The sequence below is a fragment of the Eubalaena glacialis genome, chromosome 3, assembly GCF_028564815.1.
Source record: "Eubalaena glacialis isolate mEubGla1 chromosome 3, mEubGla1.1.hap2.+ XY, whole genome shotgun sequence".
Classification (NCBI taxonomy): Eukaryota; Metazoa; Chordata; class Mammalia; order Artiodactyla; family Balaenidae; genus Eubalaena; species Eubalaena glacialis.
Window position 1 is genome coordinate 187726444 of NC_083718.1, and position 21132 is coordinate 187747575.

At 41.3% G+C, this 21132-nt stretch overlaps 2 protein-coding genes across 7 annotated transcripts in view; one reads left to right on the forward strand and one right to left on the reverse strand.

Moving 5' to 3' along the window:
• The window catches only part of CLSTN1 (calsyntenin 1), a 78346-nt gene that overhangs the window by 14948 nt on the left and 42266 nt on the right, over positions 1-21132 (forward strand). The window lies entirely within an intron of this gene.
• LOC133088966 (large ribosomal subunit protein eL18-like) lies at positions 2274-2916 on the reverse strand. The gene has a single exon (XM_061187120.1). The coding sequence runs from the start codon at positions 2887-2889 to the stop codon at positions 2323-2325; it is 567 nt and encodes a 188-aa protein (XP_061043103.1). The 5' UTR covers positions 2890-2916; the 3' UTR covers positions 2274-2322.

A 21132-nucleotide genomic window follows, 5' to 3' on the forward strand; every position in this document is an offset into this window, starting at 1 on the left:
ATATCCTAACATCTTAATATTTATATCCTAATAACTTAGTAGCTGTTTAAAAAAATACAAATTGAAAGAAAAAATAATATAATAATACTGTTAATTCATCTTAAAATAATCACAGGAGCTTACTCATGGGATATGTGCTCCTGTTGAGCACAGCAACGACTTCTCAAAGCTTGAAGTAAGATCGGACATGGATGCCCTCTTTTCTATTCCGTGTTGATTTCCACAGGCCACTTCCTTGGGTCACAGCAACTGCAAAAAACTCAGCCTTGCAAAGCTGTGACACCATCAAAAGGAATGCATTGCAATCTAATGTTGAGCTGTGAACTACCTCGAACTAGCAGTTTGTCTGGTACCTGACAGAGTATCACAGAGTAACAAAGTATCACTTGTTTCCTTCAAATTTAAAACATCCTATGTCTCCCCTGTACGTTTGCAAGGACGCCTTGGTGCATAAGTTTAGGGAACATGGATCTACTTAGAAGCACAGAATTAATTAAATGCTAAGATGCTTCAAGAATCCACTGCATTCAAAAAAAGTAATAAAAATGAATAAACTATATTTTTTAGAACAGTTTTAGGTTCATAGCAAAATTGAATGGAAAGTACAGAGAGTTTCCGTATACCCCAGTCCCCATACATGTACAACCTCCCCCATTGTTAATATCCTGCACCATAGGGTATGTTTATTTCAATTGAGGAACATTGACACAGTGTCAGTGTCCATAGTTTACTTTAAGGTTCACTCTTACTGTTGTGCATTCTATGATTTTTGACAAATGTATAATGACATGTATCTACCATTGGAGTATCATACAAAGTAATTTCACTGCCCTAGATCTTCTGTGCTCATCTGTTCATCCCTCCATCCCCTTGAACTCCTAGTGACCACTGATCCTTTAACTGTCTCCGTAGTTTTACTTTTTTTTTTTTTAAGAGAAAGTTTTTATTTATTTGCGCTGCATCTTAGTTGAGGCACATGGGCTCCTTAGTTGCGGCTCACCAGCTCCCTAGTTGCAGCACGCGAACTCTTAATTGCAGCATGCATGTGGGATGTAATTCCCCGACCAGGGATCCAACCCATGCCTCCCACAGTGGAAGCTCAGAGCCCTAACCAGTGGACCGCCAGGGAAGTCCCATCCTTAGTTTTGCTTTTTCCAGAATGTCCTATAGCTGGAATTGTACAGCATGTAGCCTTTTCAGATTGGCTTCTGTCACTCAGTAATGCATTTAAGTTTCCTCCATGTCTTTTCGTGGCTTGATAGCTCCTTTCTGTTTAGTGCTGAGTAATATTCCATTGTCTGGATGCACCACAGTTTATTTATCCATTCACCTACTGAAGCACATCTTGGTTACTTCCAAGTTTTGGGCAGTTATGGATAAAGCCGCTATAAACATCCGTGTGCAGGTTTTTGTGTGGACCTACGTTTCCACTCATTTGGGTAAATACCAAGGAGCACGATTGCTGGATCACATGTTAAGCATATGTTTAGTTTTTTTTTTTTAATGTTTTAAGGCTGATTTATTTATTTATTTATTTATTTAAATTAATTAATTAATTTATTTATTTTTGGCTGTGTTGGGTCTTCGTTTCTGTGCGAGGGCTTTCTCTAGTTGTGGCAAGCGGGGGCCACTCTTCATCGCGGTGCGTGGGCCTCTCACTATCGCTGCCTCTCTTGTTGCGGAGCACAGGCTCCAGACGCACAGGCTCAGCAGTTGTGGCTCACGGGCCTAGTTGCTCCGCGGCATGTGGGATCCTCCCAGGCCAGGGCTCGAACCCGTGTCCCCTGCATTAGCAGGCAGATTCTCAACCACTGAGCCACCAGGGAAGCTCCTATGTTTAATTTTATAAGAAACTGCCAAACTGTCTTCCAAAGTGTCTGTACCATTTTGCATTCCCTCCAGCAGTGAATGACAGTTCCTGTTGTTTTACATTCTTGCCCGCATTTGGTGTTACTAGTGTTCTGGAATTTGGCCATTCTAATAGGTGTGTGGTGGTATCATGGTTGTTTTAATTTGCAATTCCTTAATGACATATGATGTTGAACATCTTTTCATTACTTTCTTTCCGTCTGTATATCTTTATTGATGAGGTGTATGTTCACATCTTTTGCCCATTTAAAAAATTGTATTGTTTGTTTTCTTATTGTTGAGTCTTAAGAGTTTTTTTGGTGTGTTTTGGATAACAGTCCTTTATCAGACGTGTCTTTGCAAATATTTTCTTTTAATTAGTGTTAACAGTATATCTTTCTCCATCCCTTTACTTTTTTTTTTTTTTTTTTTTAAGCATCCAAAATCTTTTTAATAACAAGGTAGGATCTGGGGTTAGTTCTTACAGCCACGGCTGGCCCGTCGGCCTCTGGCGCGCTCGAACTTCCGGCCCTTGGAGCGTACGTAGGGTTTGGTGTGGCTATGCGGGGTTCCTGGGGCCTTGCCGAAATGCCTGTACACCTCTCGGCCCTCGCGAGGACCAGAGAGGAGGACAGTGCCACAGCCCTTGGGGGAGTCCAGGGCCAGCTGGTCGAAGGTGAGGATCTTGCCCCCGGCCTTGAGGATGAGGCTCCGGGCGCAGCTGCTCGCTCGAAGAGAACACACCTTCGGCTTGGGCTCCTCCTGGACACGCACGTCATCGGTTATGGTCCCCACCGCCACAGCTGTTTTGCCTTCCCGGCCAGGAAGCTTCATCTTCCGAATCGTCTGGGAAGGGGACAGAGGTGGCCGGTTGGTGTGGCTCATGACCAACCTCTTCAGTACAACTTGATTGAAGGTGAAGTTGGTTCGTCTGGCCAGAAACCTGTACAGCTTGACCAACAGCTTTAAGTAGATGTCCTGGCTCTTGGGCTCCTTGCGTCGAACGTTTCGGTCCTTGTTGTGGCGGATGTCAACTCCCATGATGGCGCCTCCTCCTTGGCCAGGTCCGGAAAGCATCCCTTTACTTTTAATCTATATGTGTCTTTATATGTAAAGTGGGTTTCTTGTAGAAAACACATAGTTGGGTCTTTTTTTTTTTTCCCTAATCTATCTCTTTTAATTGGTATATTTAGACCTTTGATGTTTAAGGCAATTGTTGATATAGCTGGTTTAATATCTACCATATTTGTTACTGTTTGTTGTGCTTGCTCTTTGTTCCTCTTTATGTTTTCCATGTTTTTTTGCCTTTTTTGTGGTGTTAATGAGTACTTTATATGACTCCATTTTCTCTCTTTTCTTAGCATATCAATTATACTTCTTTTTCTTACTTTTTTTCATGGTTGCCCTAGAGTTTCCACTGGACATTTACAACTAATCTAAGTCCACTTTCAGATAACACTATTACTGCTTCACAGGTAGGGCAAGTACCTTTTAATGACAAAATATTACTGATTCTTCCCTCCTATCCCTTGTATCATTGTTGTCATTGAGTCATATACATAAGCCTTCAAGAACATATATATGCACATAAGTATACATTATCAAGTACATTGTTGCTGTTATTATTTTGAACAAACTTATCTGTTAGATCAATTAAGAATAAGAAAAACTAAAAATAAGAAAAATATTTTATCCTCACTTATTCATACTCCAGTGCTCTTCTTTATGGAGATCTGAGTTTCTGACATGATTTTCCTTCTTACTGGCAACAGATTCCCCCAATTTTTGTTTGTCTGAGAAAGTCTTTAATTCTTCTTCAATTTTGAAGGATAATTTTGCAGTATACAGAATTCTAGGCTGGCATTTTTTTTTTTTCTCAACACTTTAACTATTTCACTTTGTTCTCTTCTTGCTTGTATGGATTCTGAGAAGTCAGATGTAATTCTTATATTTGCTCCTTGGTAGGTAAGGTATTTTTCCCCACTCTGGCTTCTTTCAAGATTTTTTCTTTAACTTTTCACTTTCTGCAGTTTGAGTATGATATGCCTAGGTGTAGTTTTTGTTCGTTTGTTTTGCATTTATCCTGGTAGGTGTTCTCTGAGCTTCTTAGATCTGTGGTTTGGTGTCTGACATTCATTTGAGGGCAGTTCTTTCATTGTTGCTTCACTCTGTTCCTTCCTTCTCCTTCAGGTATTCCCATTTATGCGTTGCTATACCTCTTGTAGTTGTACAAGTTCCCACAGTTCTTGGATTTTCTCTTCTGGGTTTTTTGTTTTGTTTTGTTTTGTTTTGCAGTCTCTTCTCTCTTTGCTTTTCAGTTTTGGGAGTTTCTGTTGTCATATCCTCACACTCAAAGAGTGTTTACTCAGCTGTGTTCAGTCTCCTAATGAGCCCATCAGAGGCATTCTTCATTTCTGTTAGAGTTCTTGATCTCTAGCATTTCTTTTTTATTCTTTCTTAGAACTTTCATCTGTTTACATTATCCCTCTGTTCTTGCATGTTAGTTTTTCCATTAAAGCTCTTACCATATTAATCATAGTTTTGTTTTTTTTTTTAATTCCTGGTCTGATAATTCCTACTTTCCTACCATATGTGATTCTGGTTCTGATGCTTGTTCAGTCTCTTAAAAGTGTGTTTTTGCTTTTTGGTATGCCTTGTAATTTTTTTTTTTTTTTTTTTTTTGCCTTGTGGCTTGTGGGATCTTAGTTCCCCAACCAGGGATTGAACCCAGGCCATGGCAATGAAAGCACTGAGTCCTAACCACTGGACTGCCAGGGATCCCCTGCCTTGTAATTTTTTGTTGCAAGGTGGACATGATGTACTGGGTGGAAGGAACTGTGGTAAAGCGGCCTTCAGTGATACAGCAGTAAAGCTGTGGGAGAGTCAGTGTTCTAGAGCCCTGTGATTAGGTCCTGGTCTTTCAGTGAACCTGTGCCCTTGGTCTGTGAACTTCACCAGGGCTTCTCAGTCCCTCTCCCATCCTTAAGTGGGACAGGATAGCTAGAGTGGGCTGGATTTGTGTATTTCCCTTCCCCCAAGTAGGTTAGGCTCTGATACAACCCCAGCAGGTTAGTTAGGCTCTGGTTAAATAGCTAACCTGTTGAGAAGAACAGAATGCTCTGGCTTATTTCAGAATGGTTCCTTTTCCCCTCCCCCTGCTGGAGGCACAAGAGGACTTTCCCCCTGATATTCACTGTAAGGACCTGGCAGGCCTCCTGGAGGTAAAACAAAAGTGTGGGGGACCCTGGATGACTGGGTCCCCCTGGAGGTTTTAGCCCTCAGAGTTGTCCATGGTGGCCTCCAGCAATTTATCAGTTTACAGTTTGCATTTTCCTCCCCTGGCACTGGTTTCCTGGAGGATTCTGCCCATGGGTTTCTGCTCTGCTAAGTTGTGATTCTCTGTGTAGTTCTGCTGTCTGTCTCTGCCATTTTGGGGGCAGCAGTTTGCCCTGGGACCTCACTTCTCTGATGGATCTAAGAAGAGTTGTTGATGTTTCAGTTCAGCTTTTCCCTTGTTAGCACGGAGTGATGACTTTTTTTTCTTAATATATTAAAATTTTTTTAAATTTGATTTATTTTTGGCTGCATTGGGTCTTCGTTGCTGTGCGTGGGCTTTCTCTAGTTGCGGCGAGCGGGGGCTACTCGTTGTTGCGGTACGTGGGCTTCTCATTGTGGTGCCTTCTCTTGTTGCAGAATACGGGCTCTAGGTGCGCAGGCTTCAGTAGTTGTGGCATATGGGCTCAGTAGTTGTGGCACATGGGCTCAGTAGTTGTGGCGCACGGGCTCTAGCGCGCAGGCTCAGTAGTTGTGGCGTACGGGCTTAGTTGCTCCACGGCATGTGGGATCTTCCCAGACCAGGGCTCGAACCCGTGTCCCCTGCATTGGCAGGCAGATTCTTAACCACTGCGCCACCAGGGAAGCCCCAGAGTGGTGACTTACAAGCTCCTTACATGCTGGACCAGAAACCGCGAATTCTCAACGTAACATTTTAAAGTGTGTAGGTAATTCAGTGGCATATAGTATATTCATAGTGTTGTGTAGCCACCACCTCTGGGTAGTTCCAAAACATATCATCACCCCAAAGAAAACCTTATATCCTTTAAACAGTCACTCCCCATTCACCTCTCCCCCCAGTCCCTGGCAGCCACTCCTCTGCTTTCTGTCTCTATGGATTTAATTATTCTGAATATTTCATGTACGTGGATTTAATTATTCTGAATATTTCATGAGACCTTTTATGTATGACTTCTTACACTTAATGTAATGTTTTTGAGGTTCATCCCCATTGCAGCATGTATCAGTACTTCATTCCTTTTTATGGGTGAATAATATTCCATCATATGTATATACCACATTTTGTTTATCCATTCATCTGTTGATGGACATTTTGGATTGTTTCCACCTATTAGCTGTCATGAGTAGCACTGTTATGAATATGCACACATGGGTAATTGTTTGAGTACCTGTTTTAAATTCTTAGGGGTTTATACTTAGGAGTGGGATTATTGGGTCATATGGTAATTTTGTTTAGTTTATTGAGGAACCACCAAACAGTGGCTGAACCATTTTGCATCCCCGCCCACAAGGGGAGTTACCATCCCCTCCCCTCTCGACACCAACTTTTTATATACCAACTTGTTCTTCATGTGATGTATTTCCAAAATCTCTCTGCCAGCCTGCCTGGTTTCTTTGTCCTTGGGTGCTCCATGGTGTAGACACCACCTTTCAGACAGGGCAGAAGGTTTAATAGAGTTCCACCCACAGGAGCAGAGTTGGGGTGGCGTGTAGCTAGCACCCCTTGTCCAAGCTTCTCAGCTGCCCCCTCACACCGACTTTATTAACCTGAACCCCAGGACCCCCCACTTGGGTGCTGAACCCTAACCGGATGCTCTGCACTGGCGCAGGTATTCACATTCGTCTTCATTACATTTCTTCTTGCTGCATGTGACCCGCCTCTCCATGCTGTCAGGTAATTTTGAATCCTGACTCCACAGTTTCTATCTGTCCATTCTAGCTTCTTGTGATTTTCAACTTTGATATAAAGGATGAAGAGCACCGACCAAGAATGAGCCTTTGAAAGATTACCAGAGTCTGGCCCAGGTTTCCTGGGTGCATTATTCAGTGACCATTTGGGATGGCCATTGTAAATCCACCCACTTTTATTTCCATCCAGTTTCCATCTTGCCACTCAAAAGGAAATGAGGAGAGGCCTCGTCAAATGCCTTTTCAAGGTTTAATACACTATTGCTAGAGTTTCACATGGGTTTTGGTAAGTAAAGTTTTTATCAAGGTGCTTTGGAAATTGAAGCCAGTGTTATTTTTCCAGCTTTCCTGCGACTTTCCTAATAACCCTCTCAAAAGAGAAAATGTTTAATACCTTGTTCTTGTGAATAATGTCACCAGCTCTTTGTGATTTTTCTTTCCTTCTCTAAAGGCACAGAAACCAATCTAGAATTTTTTCCATGGTCAGTGTCAAACTCACTGAAGCATAGCTAAAAATGTCCATCTTCTGCCCATTCTTGAACCAGGTATCATCTTTCACAGATTCCTTAAACATCAACCACAGTATGGGAATTCCCTGGCGGGCCAGTGGTTAGGACTCTGCGCTTCCACTGCAGGGGGCCTGGGTTTGATCCCTGGTCGGGGAACTAGGATCCCACAAGCCGTGTGGCACAGCCAAAAATAAAAAAAAAGGTCAGCCATAGTGTAGGTTCGAAATTCTTCACCACCACCCCCCCCCCGCCCACCCCCCGCCGCCCCGCAATTCTATCTATAAGTTTTCTCACTGTCCTGGGGTTTGAAACACCCAGAATAACTTAGGGGAATTATGTCCTTGTCGTCTTCCTTCATGTCTTCCCTAGTCTTGGACTTTAACTGTGTCATCATTATATTGATTCTGCTTTTCTTTTTTTTTTTTTTTAATATTTATTTATTTAATTTATTTATTATGCTGCGCCAGGTCTTAGCCGTGGCACTCGGGATCTTTTAATTGTGGCAGGTGGGATCTAGTTCCCTGACCAGGGCTCAAACCCGGGCCCCCTGCATTGGGAGTGCAGAGTCTTGACCGCTGGACCACCAGGGAAGTCCCGAGTCTGCTTTTCTTCACGTAAATGTGCTTCTTGAGAGACTCGGTGGCAAAATAAGATTGAGCTGTTTCATTTTCTGTGTTGATCACAAAACCTTTACATTTATTTTAAATAGGGTAAGAATTCTATGGAAAAGCATTTATCTTGTTATCGTTGGTATTGTAGGAATGTAAGTTAATAAAGGAGCAAAACATTGGGGAGCAAGGACAGGATTTTTATATTTTTGCGGTCAGCTATCACGGGTTTTTTAGGCAATTCTAGTCAACTTAATGACAGTACTTCGGGTAACAGCTGTTAAGAATGTTGTATTGATAGTGAATGTCAGAAGGTCTTGAACACTGTGTGGCCTTTTCTGAACTATATATGATAAAGTTTTCCATTGTATATGAAGGTCAGGAGACTAAAAAAACACACAGAACTTGGAAATTGCCACCGGACTATTATGTTACGATTCAGGACAGCGCCCTGTCCTATTTTAATTCAAGACAAATGTGATAACGATAAAGAAGAAAGAAAAGGGCAAACCCGGCCTGTATTTTCTGGTAACATAGCAAAAAAAGGAAATTTAAGGAAATCACGACAGGTGCTTTTTTGCATAACTCGATTTTTGATTGACTTGTGTTGTAAGCGTTAATTGAAAAATGGATGTGTACAAATCACCAACTTGAAATGCTCTAACAGTGGTTTGGCAGTAGATTTGTTCCTGTCATGCTATATATTTAATTCTGTAGGAAACTGCATAAAAACATATGTACTCTGAATAACTTCCATGCACTTAAGGTATGAACTGAGAGGTGTTAAAGGGCGCTGTTCCAAAAATATTTTCCTCCACCAGCTGGCAGGGCGCCTGCGTTTCTTACCTTAGTTTCTACTTTTGTATTAAATCATTGAAATCCTTGGCACAGTGCAAGTTTGGGTATCTTGTCATTATCCTTCATTTGCACCCAACTCAAATTAGTTTCTCAGACTTGCAGGCCAGTCCTTGCAGGATTGTGAGGAAGTGGAAAGTTGGAGCAGGTAAGTTTAGATTTGGTACAAATGAAGAGGTCAGGAAAATCTGGAAGCACAGACTGACGGGGGTGGCTGGGGGGTGGGGAGGGAGGCAGGTGTGTACGTTGGTAACCCTGCGTGTGCAGAAAGGCAGTGGAGTGACCTGAAGATAAAGTTCACAATTTTGCTTCGCATCGCCTGTGAAAAATGCTGTCTATTACATCTCAGCGAATTAAGTCATGCATGAGATGCTTTTGCTTAAGGAGGGCTCTTGTGCTAAGACAAAACCAGTGGCCATAGGTGGTACCAGTTGTAAGTATCCTAGAAGAGCGAATCCAAAGACAGGTGCCTCCCAAAATAGCTCTCTGGGGGTGGGGATGGGGTGGGGTAGGGGTGCGTACAGAGGGCAGGAAAGCATTTAAGGGAGCAAAAGTGGAAATTGCCCAGTTTCTCTTAAAGAGAACTCTCCAAATGCCTCTGTTCATGAGCCTCGCATGATACGTTCGTTCATTGTTGGGGAGTGCAGTAGAATCTCCCGGAGAACGTCCCGTTCCAAACCTGCCCAGCCCCAGGTCAGTCTGACTGGCTCAGATTCCAGGGTGCAGCCCAGGAGACAAGGTCTGGAAGATGTGGCCCGCACCCTGGTTATGGAGCACTGCTGTGGTGCATGAAGTCAGTGTATTCCTTGCCCTCTGTGGTTTGAGCTCCCCTCCTCTGTTAGGATACAAATTTTAAGAAGTTTCTCCAGTTTCCCACCTCTTCTTCCCGTCACAAAGCTGCGTTCTGAGATATCTCAATAATCATGCACGAATAGCCACCACCAGAGGGAACAGAGCATGAGAAAAGCTCATAGGGCCCCCTGAACCTAACCCGAGCACCCGCCACACTGGTCAGAGAAGATCCCCAGGTTCCCTGGGGATGTCGGCCTGCAGACCGCCCACCTGTGGGGTATTGTGGGACTCGGGCCAGGTGCCTCCTCCGTTCCCAGGGATGCTGCAGCTGAGGGCAGGGCTCCCCGCACAAGGGGCTGCAGAGTATTCATGACCAGGACCCTGGAGGAATCCTGTGAGCCCAGAGCACTTCCGCCTGGACCCCTCCCAATGCAAACACTGAAGGAGACCCCTGACCTCCCAGAAGTTTGAGGACTGTCTGCCCTGTGCATCTCGCCCATCACCTGGAACTTCTGGAGGAGTTGGGCAAGAGCTTTTGCCGTTGGAAATTGTGTTGCAGCTGAACACGAGGCTCCCACGCTGGAGTGGCTGCCGCGTCACGTTTGTGACATTCAAGAGAGGCTCTCAGCACGTGGGATAGTTGTCCATGAAGCTCAGGAGACAACAGTGGAACACAGGCATTACAGTTAGACCTGCGGGTTATGTTTTAGGTTGGTACCTGGCCTGTTCATTTGATGGGGTAAATCTCAATATTGAGTAAAACAGAATTTGATTAGAAAAGTAATTGATTTCACTTCTTGTTAGGGAAGTGTTTTCATTTGCTTACTAGAAAATCTGTGAGTGTGATATTGTTACTTTGGAGCGTTAAATCCAACTTACTATGAAAATCAGAGTGCTAGAAAAATGAGATAATGGGCAACTGAAGGGTAGGTAGCCTCATATTTATTTATTTATTTATTTGGCCGCGCTGTGCGGCACGTGGGATCTTATTAGTTCCCCGACCAGGGATCGAACCTGTGCTCCCTGCATTGGAAGCGCAGAGTCTTAACCACTGGACCACCAGGGAAGTCCCTAGGTAGCCTATTTAAATGTTAAAAAAATATTTGTTGGAGGCTGCTTTAAAATATTCACATTTTCCTGATAATTGTGAGTAAAATATGCTAAATACCTCCCTTAATGGCTTCGGATCGGCTATTATACTGTGTTGTGGATGGTACATGTAGATCTTCGTGAACCCATCTAGAGAGCAGACCTGGAACTTGTTTAAAGAAGGATATCCTTTTTCTATTGCCTATCCATCCATCTGCCCATCTGCCCATCCACCCACCCAGTTTCCTTTTCATCTTTCTCATAACAGTGAAGTAAGAATGTTTAATTACGTAACCTCCTGACTAGTGTAACGAAGATGCTCTTCTATAAAATTAATTAGGGGAACAAGATGGAAGCAGCCCTCTTGGAAGTTGTTATTTTTTTTTTTATTCTCAATAAAAGCGTAAGGCTTCTGTCTTTATCACTTGGGCTTTTCACCATTATTCAAAGCATACTCTATCATTTCAGCTTCAAATTAACTTCTTTATTACTTTCAGCCTCTCTGTCACTAGCCTTTACTTTCTTTAAAAATGCGGCAAGTGTCTTTCCTAATTTGTATTTCTTCCTTGGCTCTCTCCTGGGGTCATGTGGGGAAGTCTCCATGAACTATTAAGATATTGCTGCTGAAGACTGTGAAATACAATTTGAGAACCACAGCATAAAAGAAATGTAGTTTTACAGTTTGATTTCCAGTTACATCGAGGTGCTAGGTGAAGACGCCAGGTTTCTTAGGGTCAGCTAATAGAGATTTCACTGTGTTTGGGAACAGTGATTCTTACCAGAACTGGTGTCAGCAGGCGTATGAAGCCCCTAAAACCTCCCGCCACGTGCCATGTGTGTTTTCACATTTTTACCTTGGGAGGGGGTTCGTGGCTTTCATTAGATTCTCAAAAGAGCCCATGATCTGAAAAGGTCCTGAACGTTGTTTTAGGAGGACCTGCCTCTTTACTAACAGACCTTCAGTTATTTGTCTCTTAGGTGTGTGGGGATGCTATGTTTAAGCCAGGCTTAATATCAGAAATTCCACTTGGCTTTTTTTTAATCCTAATTTTTTAAAAGCACATCTGAGATCATCACACCCTGATTGCTCAAAAACAGCATTGTGACTGTTGCTGTCTCCTGCCCCATTGTGTAGCTACATCTTTTAGGAAATCAGTCTCAGTGGTGAGTAAAATTGAGCATATATAGTGCCTGGCACATAGTCAGTGCTCAGGAAAGACGTGTTGTATTTGATGTTGAATCTACAAAACTAGATATATTCAAGCCAGTAGAATTTTCAGGTCAAAACAGAAGCAAATTGAAATATATCGATGAAAAAAATTTTTAATGACAGTCTCAATAAACATCAACAAATACAAAATAAAATTCCTCTGTACAACATCAGCAAATCAAATCCAACAGTATATCAATAAAAAAAAATTATACACCATGACCAAATGGGATTTATTCTATGTGCACAAGGCTGTTTCAGCATTAAAAAATCAGTAATCCACCATATCAACAGGTTAAAAAAAAATCATGATCATATAAATCAATGCAGAAATAGCATTTAACAAAATCTAACACTCGTTCATGGTAAAAACTCCAGCAAGTTAGGAATAGAGGGGAACTCTCTCAACCTGATAACATCTACAAAAAAACCTACTTAATAAACATACTTAATGGTGAAACAAAAATGGGGAGGTTGTGGAAACCATCAAAGCTTTATTGTTTAAGGGTGATCAATGGTTTAAAGTTTTTTTCTTTCATAGCAGTCAAATTCATGATGAAACATCACAGACAGAGGGGTGTATTGAGTTAAATTATTTGATATACCAAAACAGATTAGTATGAATCCTGACTGGATATTTGATGATATTAAGTAATTACTGTGAATTTTTAGGTGATAGTGCCATTATGGTTGGTTTCCAAAAGAGTCATTATCTTTTAGAGATGTATGTTGAAGTATTGAGGGGTGAAGTTATATGATGTCTGGGATATGTGTCAAAATATTTGAAATTGGTGATAGGAATGGGGGTGTATAAATCAAACGAGATTGGCCCTTTGTTGATAATTGTAGTGGTTGAATCATGGTTCCATGGGGCTCATTATTTTAGTCTGTCTACTTTTATATCTTACATAATATAAAAAGATAAAATTACATGATATAGAACTTGTTTGGTCTCACCCATTAGGATGGCTACTATCAAAAACCAGAAAGTAACAAGTGTTGGTGAGTATGTGGAGAAATTGGAACCTGTGCACTGCTGGTGGGAATGTAAAATGGTGCAGCCACTATGGAAAACAGGATGGCAGTTCCTCAAAAAATTAAAAATAGAATTACTATATGATCCGTCAATCCCACTTCCGGGTACATAGCCAAAAGAATTGAAAGCAGGGTCTCGATACATGTACACACATGTTCATGACAGCATTATTCACAGTAGCCAGAAGATGGCAGCAACCCAAGTGTCCATTGATGGATGAATGGATAAACGAAATGTGGTGTATATATATATACAGTGGAATATTATTCAGCCTTAAAAAGGAAGGGAATTCTGACACATGCTATAACATCAGTGAACCTCGAGGACATTATGCTGATTGAAATAAATCAGTCATAAAAGGACAAATATCCGATTATGTGAGATCCCTAGAGTAGTCAAATTCATAAGAGACGGAAAGTAGACTGGTAGTTGCCGGGGGCTGGAATGAGGAGGATGGAGAATCATTGTTTAATGGGGACAGAGTTCCAGTTTTGCAGGATGAAAACAGTTCTGGAAATGAATGTACTTAATGCCATCGAGCAGTACACTTAAAAAGGTTAAGATGGTAAATTTTAAGTTGTGTATTTTACAACAATTAAAAAAATTTGGAATTTGGAGGAATAAATAGAAGGCTCCCTTTAAGCTTGGAAAAGTTGGAATTGTAGAAAATGTAATTTTGCTCCCTATGAATTCTTTTGCAGCATGTACTTAAAACTTATCAACCATAACATAAGCCCTACAGGGGGCAGGGAGTGTTGTCTTCGCTATTATTTCCTCAGCACTTAGAAGACTACCTGGGGCTCAATAAAGATGGATGGATGGGATGATGGATGGGTGGATGGATGGTGCATAGCTGGATGATGGATGGATGGACGGTGGATGGATGGATGATGGATGGATGGACTGTGGATGGATGGATGGACGGTGGATGGATGATGGATGGACGGTGGATGGATGGACAATGGATGGGTGATGGATGGGTGGACAGTGGACAGATGGGTGATGGATGGATGGACGGTGGATGGGTGGGTGATGGATGGATGGACGATGGATGATGGATGGATGGACTGTGGATAGAAAGAAGGGAAAAGAAAGAAGCGCCTTTTGCTGGATTCTCCCCAGCCTGTTGTCTCTCCTTAACTCTCAGTCCAGGATGGGAACAGCTGTCCCATCAGCCATGTGCTATGGAAGCCTAGACACCAAACCACAGTCTTGGGTCAGCCCTTCAGCCATTTACTGTTTCTTATCTTGTCCTGACGTCTTTTACTGATTTCTCTGATTCCATTCTTGCTCCTTCCTGTCACCTCCACCCTCAGGCAGGCGGTCTTCCCTCAGGCGCCCCCTCAGGTCTCTCCTTTGCTTCCATCTGCATTGGCTCCCCCCATTCACATTGATGTAATACACATAAATTATAAAATTATAAAATACACAAATTATAAAAAATAATTCAGATTATTTTTGAAGTCCTCAAATGATTTTAATGTGGAAGACCCTGGTTTTCCTTAAGGTGGTGGATCTAAGTCAGTGGCTCTAGGGCAGCTGGGGAGGGCGTTTGCATTTTGAACTTGGGAGAAGGGCACCCAGGCTCCTCCCTGTTCCATTCTTCCTTACTCTTTGGTCTCACCTAGTGACACGCATCCTGTTCCCTGACACGTGGAACTACGGGTACCACGGGCAGGTCACCAGCCTCCCCTCATAAAATGGCACCGCTTAACACGTAGGGCTGCATGTTCATGGTAGGTGAAATGTGAATAAACACAAGCAACGTTTCACTGTACCGTTAAAAAGGTTGTTCGTTTGCTTAATTTAAGGATTTATTTTACACTGAAATGTGATTTTATTTTAAAAATGAACTTCATATTGATGTAATACACAAATTATAAAAAATAATTCAAATTATTTTTGAAGTCCTCAAATGATTTTAATATGGAAAACCTTGGTTTTCCTTAAGGTGGTGGATCTAAGTCAATGGCTCTAGGGCAGCTGGGGAGGGCGTTTGCCCCCAGTGGAGTCTTGGCAGAGTCTGGAGACATTTTTGGTTGTCACAGCTGGGGAGGTGCTACTGGCATCTAGTGGATAGAGGCCAGGGATTCTGCTAACCATCCTACAGTGCACAGGATGGGCCACACCTAAAAATTATCTGGCTCCGAATATCAGCAGTGCTGAGGTTGAGAAACCCTGCTCTAAACAATATCGAATGCATATAGATTTTTCCAGCACTTTGACATTAAATTTATTTGGGATTGTGATGAAGTGGCCCTTAAGACTGCTTACAGAATTTGTCTAGAGATTCTTTGGACATGCTCAGTTTTAATTATTTATTTATTTAAAAAATATTTTATTGGAGTATAGTTGATTTACACTGTTGTGTTTCTGTTGTACAGCAAAATAAATCAGTTATACATATACATATATCCGCTCTTTTTAAAATTCTTTTCCCACATAGGTCATTACAGAATATTGAGTAGAGTTCCCTGTGCTATACAGTAGGTCCTTATTAGTTATCTATTTTATATATAGTAGTGTGCATATGTCAATCTCAATCTTCCAATTTATTCCCCTCCCCCATTTTCCCCCTGGTAACCATAAGTTTGTTTTTACATCTGTGACTCTATTTCTGTTTTGTAAATAAGTTCATTTGTACCATTTTTTTAGATTCCGCATATAAGTACTATCATGATATTTGTCTTTGTCTGACTTACTTCACTCAGTATGACAGTCTCTGGGTCCATCCATGTTGCTGTAAATGGCATTATTTCGTTCTTTTTTTATGGCTGAGTAATATTCCATTGTATATATACACTGCATCTTCTTTATTCATTCTTCTGTCAGTGGACATTTAGGTTGCTTCCATGTCCTGGCTATTGTAAATAGTGCTGCAATGAACATTGGGGTGCATGTATCTTTTCAAATTATGGTTTTCTCCAGAAACTATTCAGTTTTAGAAAAAAATTAAGAGTAATACAAAATATATTTTACAAAGTCAGAGGACACTAATGCTGTATTAGCTAAAACCATTACCAGGAATAACCTCAGCTGAAAAGGAGAGCTGTGTATAAATTTCATGCAGTGTAACTTTGGTTGATTAAAAAGTTTCCTTTTTTGGTTAAAAAAAAAAAAGCCAGGTTTTTTTTGGTTTGCTTTTTGTTTTACAATTAACAGTATCACTCTGTATAATGCTACTTCTCTCTTTTCTTTTGCCAAATAAAGAGGATAAAATAAGGCCAATGCAGGGTCTGAGGCTGTAGGGATTTCCTTTTGCTGTAGGTTGTATTCAGGAAGAGGATGATAGGGAGGTCGTTATGGAAACACCTCCCGAGTCTCCTAAGCTCTGGTCTTTCTGCCCTTGCAGTTATTTCTAAAACATAGCTATTGCTTATGATTAACTTATCAACAAGTATTTGTTGAACGCCTGTGTGTCAGGCATAGAGTGGGCCCTTCACTTACCTCATTTATAATCCTCCAAACAAGGTTATGGAAGGTGGTCTCCTCCCCCGCTTAGGATGAAGAAGTAGGCACAGAATGGTTAAATAATCTGCCCCTAGTTACAGAGGGAGTGAGAAACAGAATTTATTCATTAACTAAGTTCTGTCTGATCCCAAAGTTCCTGCCTTTTCTACCAGACCACATTGTTTATAGCTTTTAACAGCTTCTTACTGTCTAAAGAATCGAGAGAGCTCATTGGTGTAGCACAGAAGAGGGATGCTCCCCATGTTACCCTAAAATCACAGACCAAGACCCCCTCCAGCTGCACCTCCTTATATGCTTAGAGCCGTGCGTTCATCAGAGTCTTGCTAGCCCCAGAATGAGCCACATCTTTCTCTACCTTTCTACCTTATATGTATTTTTTATAACTATTTTTAAATCGAAGTATAGTTAATTTACAATGTTGTGTTAGTTTCAGGTATACAGCAAAGTGATTCAGTTATACATATATATGTGTGTGTGTGTGTGTGTGTGTGTATATATATATATATATATATATGTTCTTTTTCAGATTCTTTTCCATTATAAGTTATTACAAGATATTGAATATAGTTCCCTGTGCTATATAGTAGGTCCTTGTTGTTTATCTATTTTATATATAGTAGTGTGTATCTGTTAATCCCAAGCTCCTAATTTATCCCTCCCCTCTTTCCCCTTTGGTGTAACCATAAGTTTGTTTTCTATGTCTGTGAGTCTATTTCTGTTTTACCAAGTTCATTTGTATAATTTTTTTAGATTCCACATAAAAGTGGTAGCATATGATACTTGTCTTTGTCTGACTTACTTCACTTAATATGATAATCTCTAGGTTCATCTATGTTGCTGCACATGGCATTATTTCATTCTTTTTTATGGCTGAGTAATATTCCATTGTATATATACACCACATCTTCTTTATCCATTCACATATCCATGGACATTTAGGTTGCTTCCATGTCTTGGCTATTGTAAATAGTGGCCCTGTGAACATTGATATGCCTGTATCTTTTCCAATTATAGTTTTCTCCGGATATGTTCCCAGGAGTGGGATTGCTGGATCATATGGCAACTCTCTTTTTAGCTCTTTAAGAAACGCTTATATGTATTCTTATTCTGTTTAAAATACTCCCTCACAGCTGAGAAACCTCACTTACCCTTTTAGGGATGCCCCTGGGGCTGTCTCCACTTGTACTTCTGGCAGTCCCTAGAGTTGACCTCAGATATTTCCAGCTCTCTTTCCACACACGTAGAATGGCACTTCCCCACCCTGGGGAATTTGGGTGAGGCTGTGTGACTAGTTCTGGCCATGAATTAGGAGCAAAAGTGACTTGTGTCCCTTTTGGGTGGAAGGTTCAGCTCCCACTGGGAGACCCTCCAGAGCTCTCTCTTTTCCTCTGGCAAGGGCCGTGGCCACATTTGGGATGGTGGCTGCTTGGTCATCTTGGTCCCTGCTGATTGATGAAGTTCCTGGCACACCTCATAACCCCTTAGTTGTAGCCGCATCATTTAGAATGTAGCCGGTCTTTGACATGTTTGTGTTCTCCAGAGATTGTGCCTTGCTTCCCCAAGAGCCCAGCACCTTGCCGTGTGCTTATGCATAGCAGGTGTTCAGGGAAGATCTCTTGGAACAAACTCCAAGTCAGTGGTGATGTGAAGCTGAAAGGACCTTTGATGTTAAGCTGCTTTGAAGAATCAGGGATGGTCTGATCTAAATAAGAGTATTCAACCGGGACAGTACTGAGAGAGTCCCAGAGAATGTATGCCTTTTTATATTTTGTTTTGGGCGCTATGAATATTTTATTATAGTTTTCGAGAAAAAAATCATCTGGAGATTTTATACGCATATAATTTAAGACACTTTTCTATACAATCATCTTTAACAAAGGGCCTGCTAACTCAGATTACATGCTGCTCCTTTGGTAAGTAAAGAGCTAGATTTTTAATCAAAGCCTGGTAATTTGCAGCATGGACTCAGAGGCACCTGTCGCCACCTAGTGTCAGTGTTCCTTAATTGCAGATTGAGGTTAAACACTGAATCTGCAAACAGAACATGTAACAGCATCTAAGATATACCAGCAAAATGCCTATAATCCCTTAAAACTAAGTCACCTGTCATTATTTATTATGATATCAATATTGGCCCGATATGACCAAGCTAAGTGTTCTGGAATGCGGAGGGGCAAACTGGATTGATGTCAAGGCCACTGCACACAGGCTTTGGAACCACCTTGCCTGAGTCTGTGATTCGTGTGTCCTGGGTAAGGGGCCATCCTCTCTTTAGTCCAGAGAGTTGGGATGTACTTAGGGAGATGAAAGTTTTATATTTCAAGTTAATCCTGAAATTGACTCTTACATTCTTTTCATTTTGATCTTTAAATTGGTGGCAATTTCTAATGATTAAAGTCTACCACAGCCACCGAAACTAGCCGTGTCCTAAAGTAATAGTTGTGTTCCCCAGGTATAGCCTACATTTATAGGGTTGATTGCTAGCCTTGCTAATTTGATAGGGATGCATTGAATCTGTAGACTGCCTTGGATAGTTGTCATTTTGACAATATTGAATCCTCCAATCCAGGAACATGGCATGTCTCTCCATCTGTTTGTGTCATCTTCAATTTCTTTCATCAGTGTCTTTTAGTTTTCTGAGTACAGGTCTTTTGCCTCCTTAGGTAGGTTTATTCCTAGGTATTTTATTCTTCTTGATGCAGTGGTAAATGGGAGTGTTTCCTTAATTTCTCTTTCTGTTCTTCTGTTGTGAGTGTATAGAAATGCAACAGATTTCTGTGTATTAATTTTGTATCCAGCAACTTTACCAAATTCATTGATGAGCTCTAGTAGTTTTCTGGTAGCGTCTTCAGGATTTTCTATGTATAGTATCATGTCATCTGCAAACAGTGACAGTGTTACTTCTTTTCCAATTTGGATTCCTTTTATTTCTTTTTCTTCTTTGATTGCCAAGGCTAGGACTTCCAAAGCTATGTTGAATAAGAGTGGCGAGAGTGGACATACTTGTCTTGTTCCGGATCTTAGTGGAAATGCTTTCAGTTTTTCACCATTGAGTATGATGTTTGCTGTGGGTTTGTCATATATGGCCTTTATTATGTGGCGGTAGGTTCCCTCTGTGCCCACTTTCTGGAGAGGTTTTTTTTTTTTTTTTTTTTAATTTTTATTTATTTTTGGCTGTGTTGGGTCTTCACTGCTGTGCGCGGGCTTTCTCTAGTTGCGGCGAGCGGGGGCTACTCTTTGTTGCGGTGCACAGGCTTCATTGTGGTGGCTTCTTTTGTTGCGGAGCACGGGCTCTAGGCGTGCGGTCTTCAGTAGTTGTGGCACGCGGGCTCAGTAGTTGTGGCTCACAGGCTCTAGAGCGCAGGCTCAGTAGTTGTAGCGCATGGGCTTAGTTGCTCCGCGGCATGTGGGATCTTCCCGGACCAAGGCTCGAACCCGTGTCCCCTGTATTGGCAGGCGGATTCTTAACCACTGCACCACCAGGGAAGCCCTCTGGAGAGTTTTTATCATAAATGGGTGTTGAATTTTATCAAAAGCTTTGTCTGCATCTATTGAGATGATCATATGGTTTAGCCTTTGCTATTCTGTGATTTTGGTTAATGCTATGCCATTCAAAATTTAGTTGGCTTTTTTATGATCTAGAATGTAATGAAATGAATTGGGTAAAGACTCTGAACATGGGTGACCTGCCCCTAGACTTATGGCCGGTAGTCTCATGTCTTTCTTTATGACTTTTTTTGGATGATTACAGAAACATCAGTCATTTGTTTCCATAAATGTTTTATAATGCCAATTGAATGTGATGAAATATTAAAAATATCATTTATTAAATATTTAAAAGCTCAGTCAATGGAACTGGCCAAATCTCTTCATTCTACTGTCAGCTTAAAGAGCAATTTAGAAATTTTGAATAGTGGGGAAAAATAAAAGAACGGGGACTAGCTATTCAATTATTATTCCCCCTGAACCATTACCCATTTTCAGCTGCAGGCCTTTCCATTAGGGTAGGCAGAAATGCATCACAGGTTTTCTGCAGTTCGCTTTGCCTAGTATTTTTACTTTCCTACTAGGCTAAAGAAATCCACTTAGTTTAAATCTCAGGGGTTTTATGGACTCACATATTGGAATAGTCTTCTTCAGTTTTATTTGCTGTGCTTATAATTTTATTAATAAAATCTTAAACGTGAAAATAAATTGGAATTGAATACTGCTGTTAATAGTACATTATCAATAGTGAATTGAACTAATAGCCTCTGTGTTTCAAAATGAGAGATTAGTGACAAACGACGGAGGTTTTGGAGTACTTTCTTTGATGGTCTTTTTTTTTTTTTTTTTCCCCACAACTCACACACACACACTGTATTTTATTTTTACAAGAGATAAATAAACAGACACCAAGCATTGAAAATGGATGACCACAACAAAAGCAACAATGATTGCAATTACCAAACACGAAACACACTCGTACTATGTCATAATATTGACATTCAGTCCAGTAATCCTCCACTGTAACAGCTCCTTTACTTTTGGAGTACTTTCTTTAAAATGGCCTGTTTATCTGTATGAGGTCTGTAACTCCAGCCTCTCTCGTAGGATAGTTTACCAAGACCTGGAGAGGACGGCGACTTTCAGCAGTTAGGGAAAACATTCAACCTGATTGCAAAGCGAGGCTCTTTTCTGTGCTCGCTGGAGCCCTCTCAGCTCAAAGGCTGCAGCCAGCTGTGCGGCCCG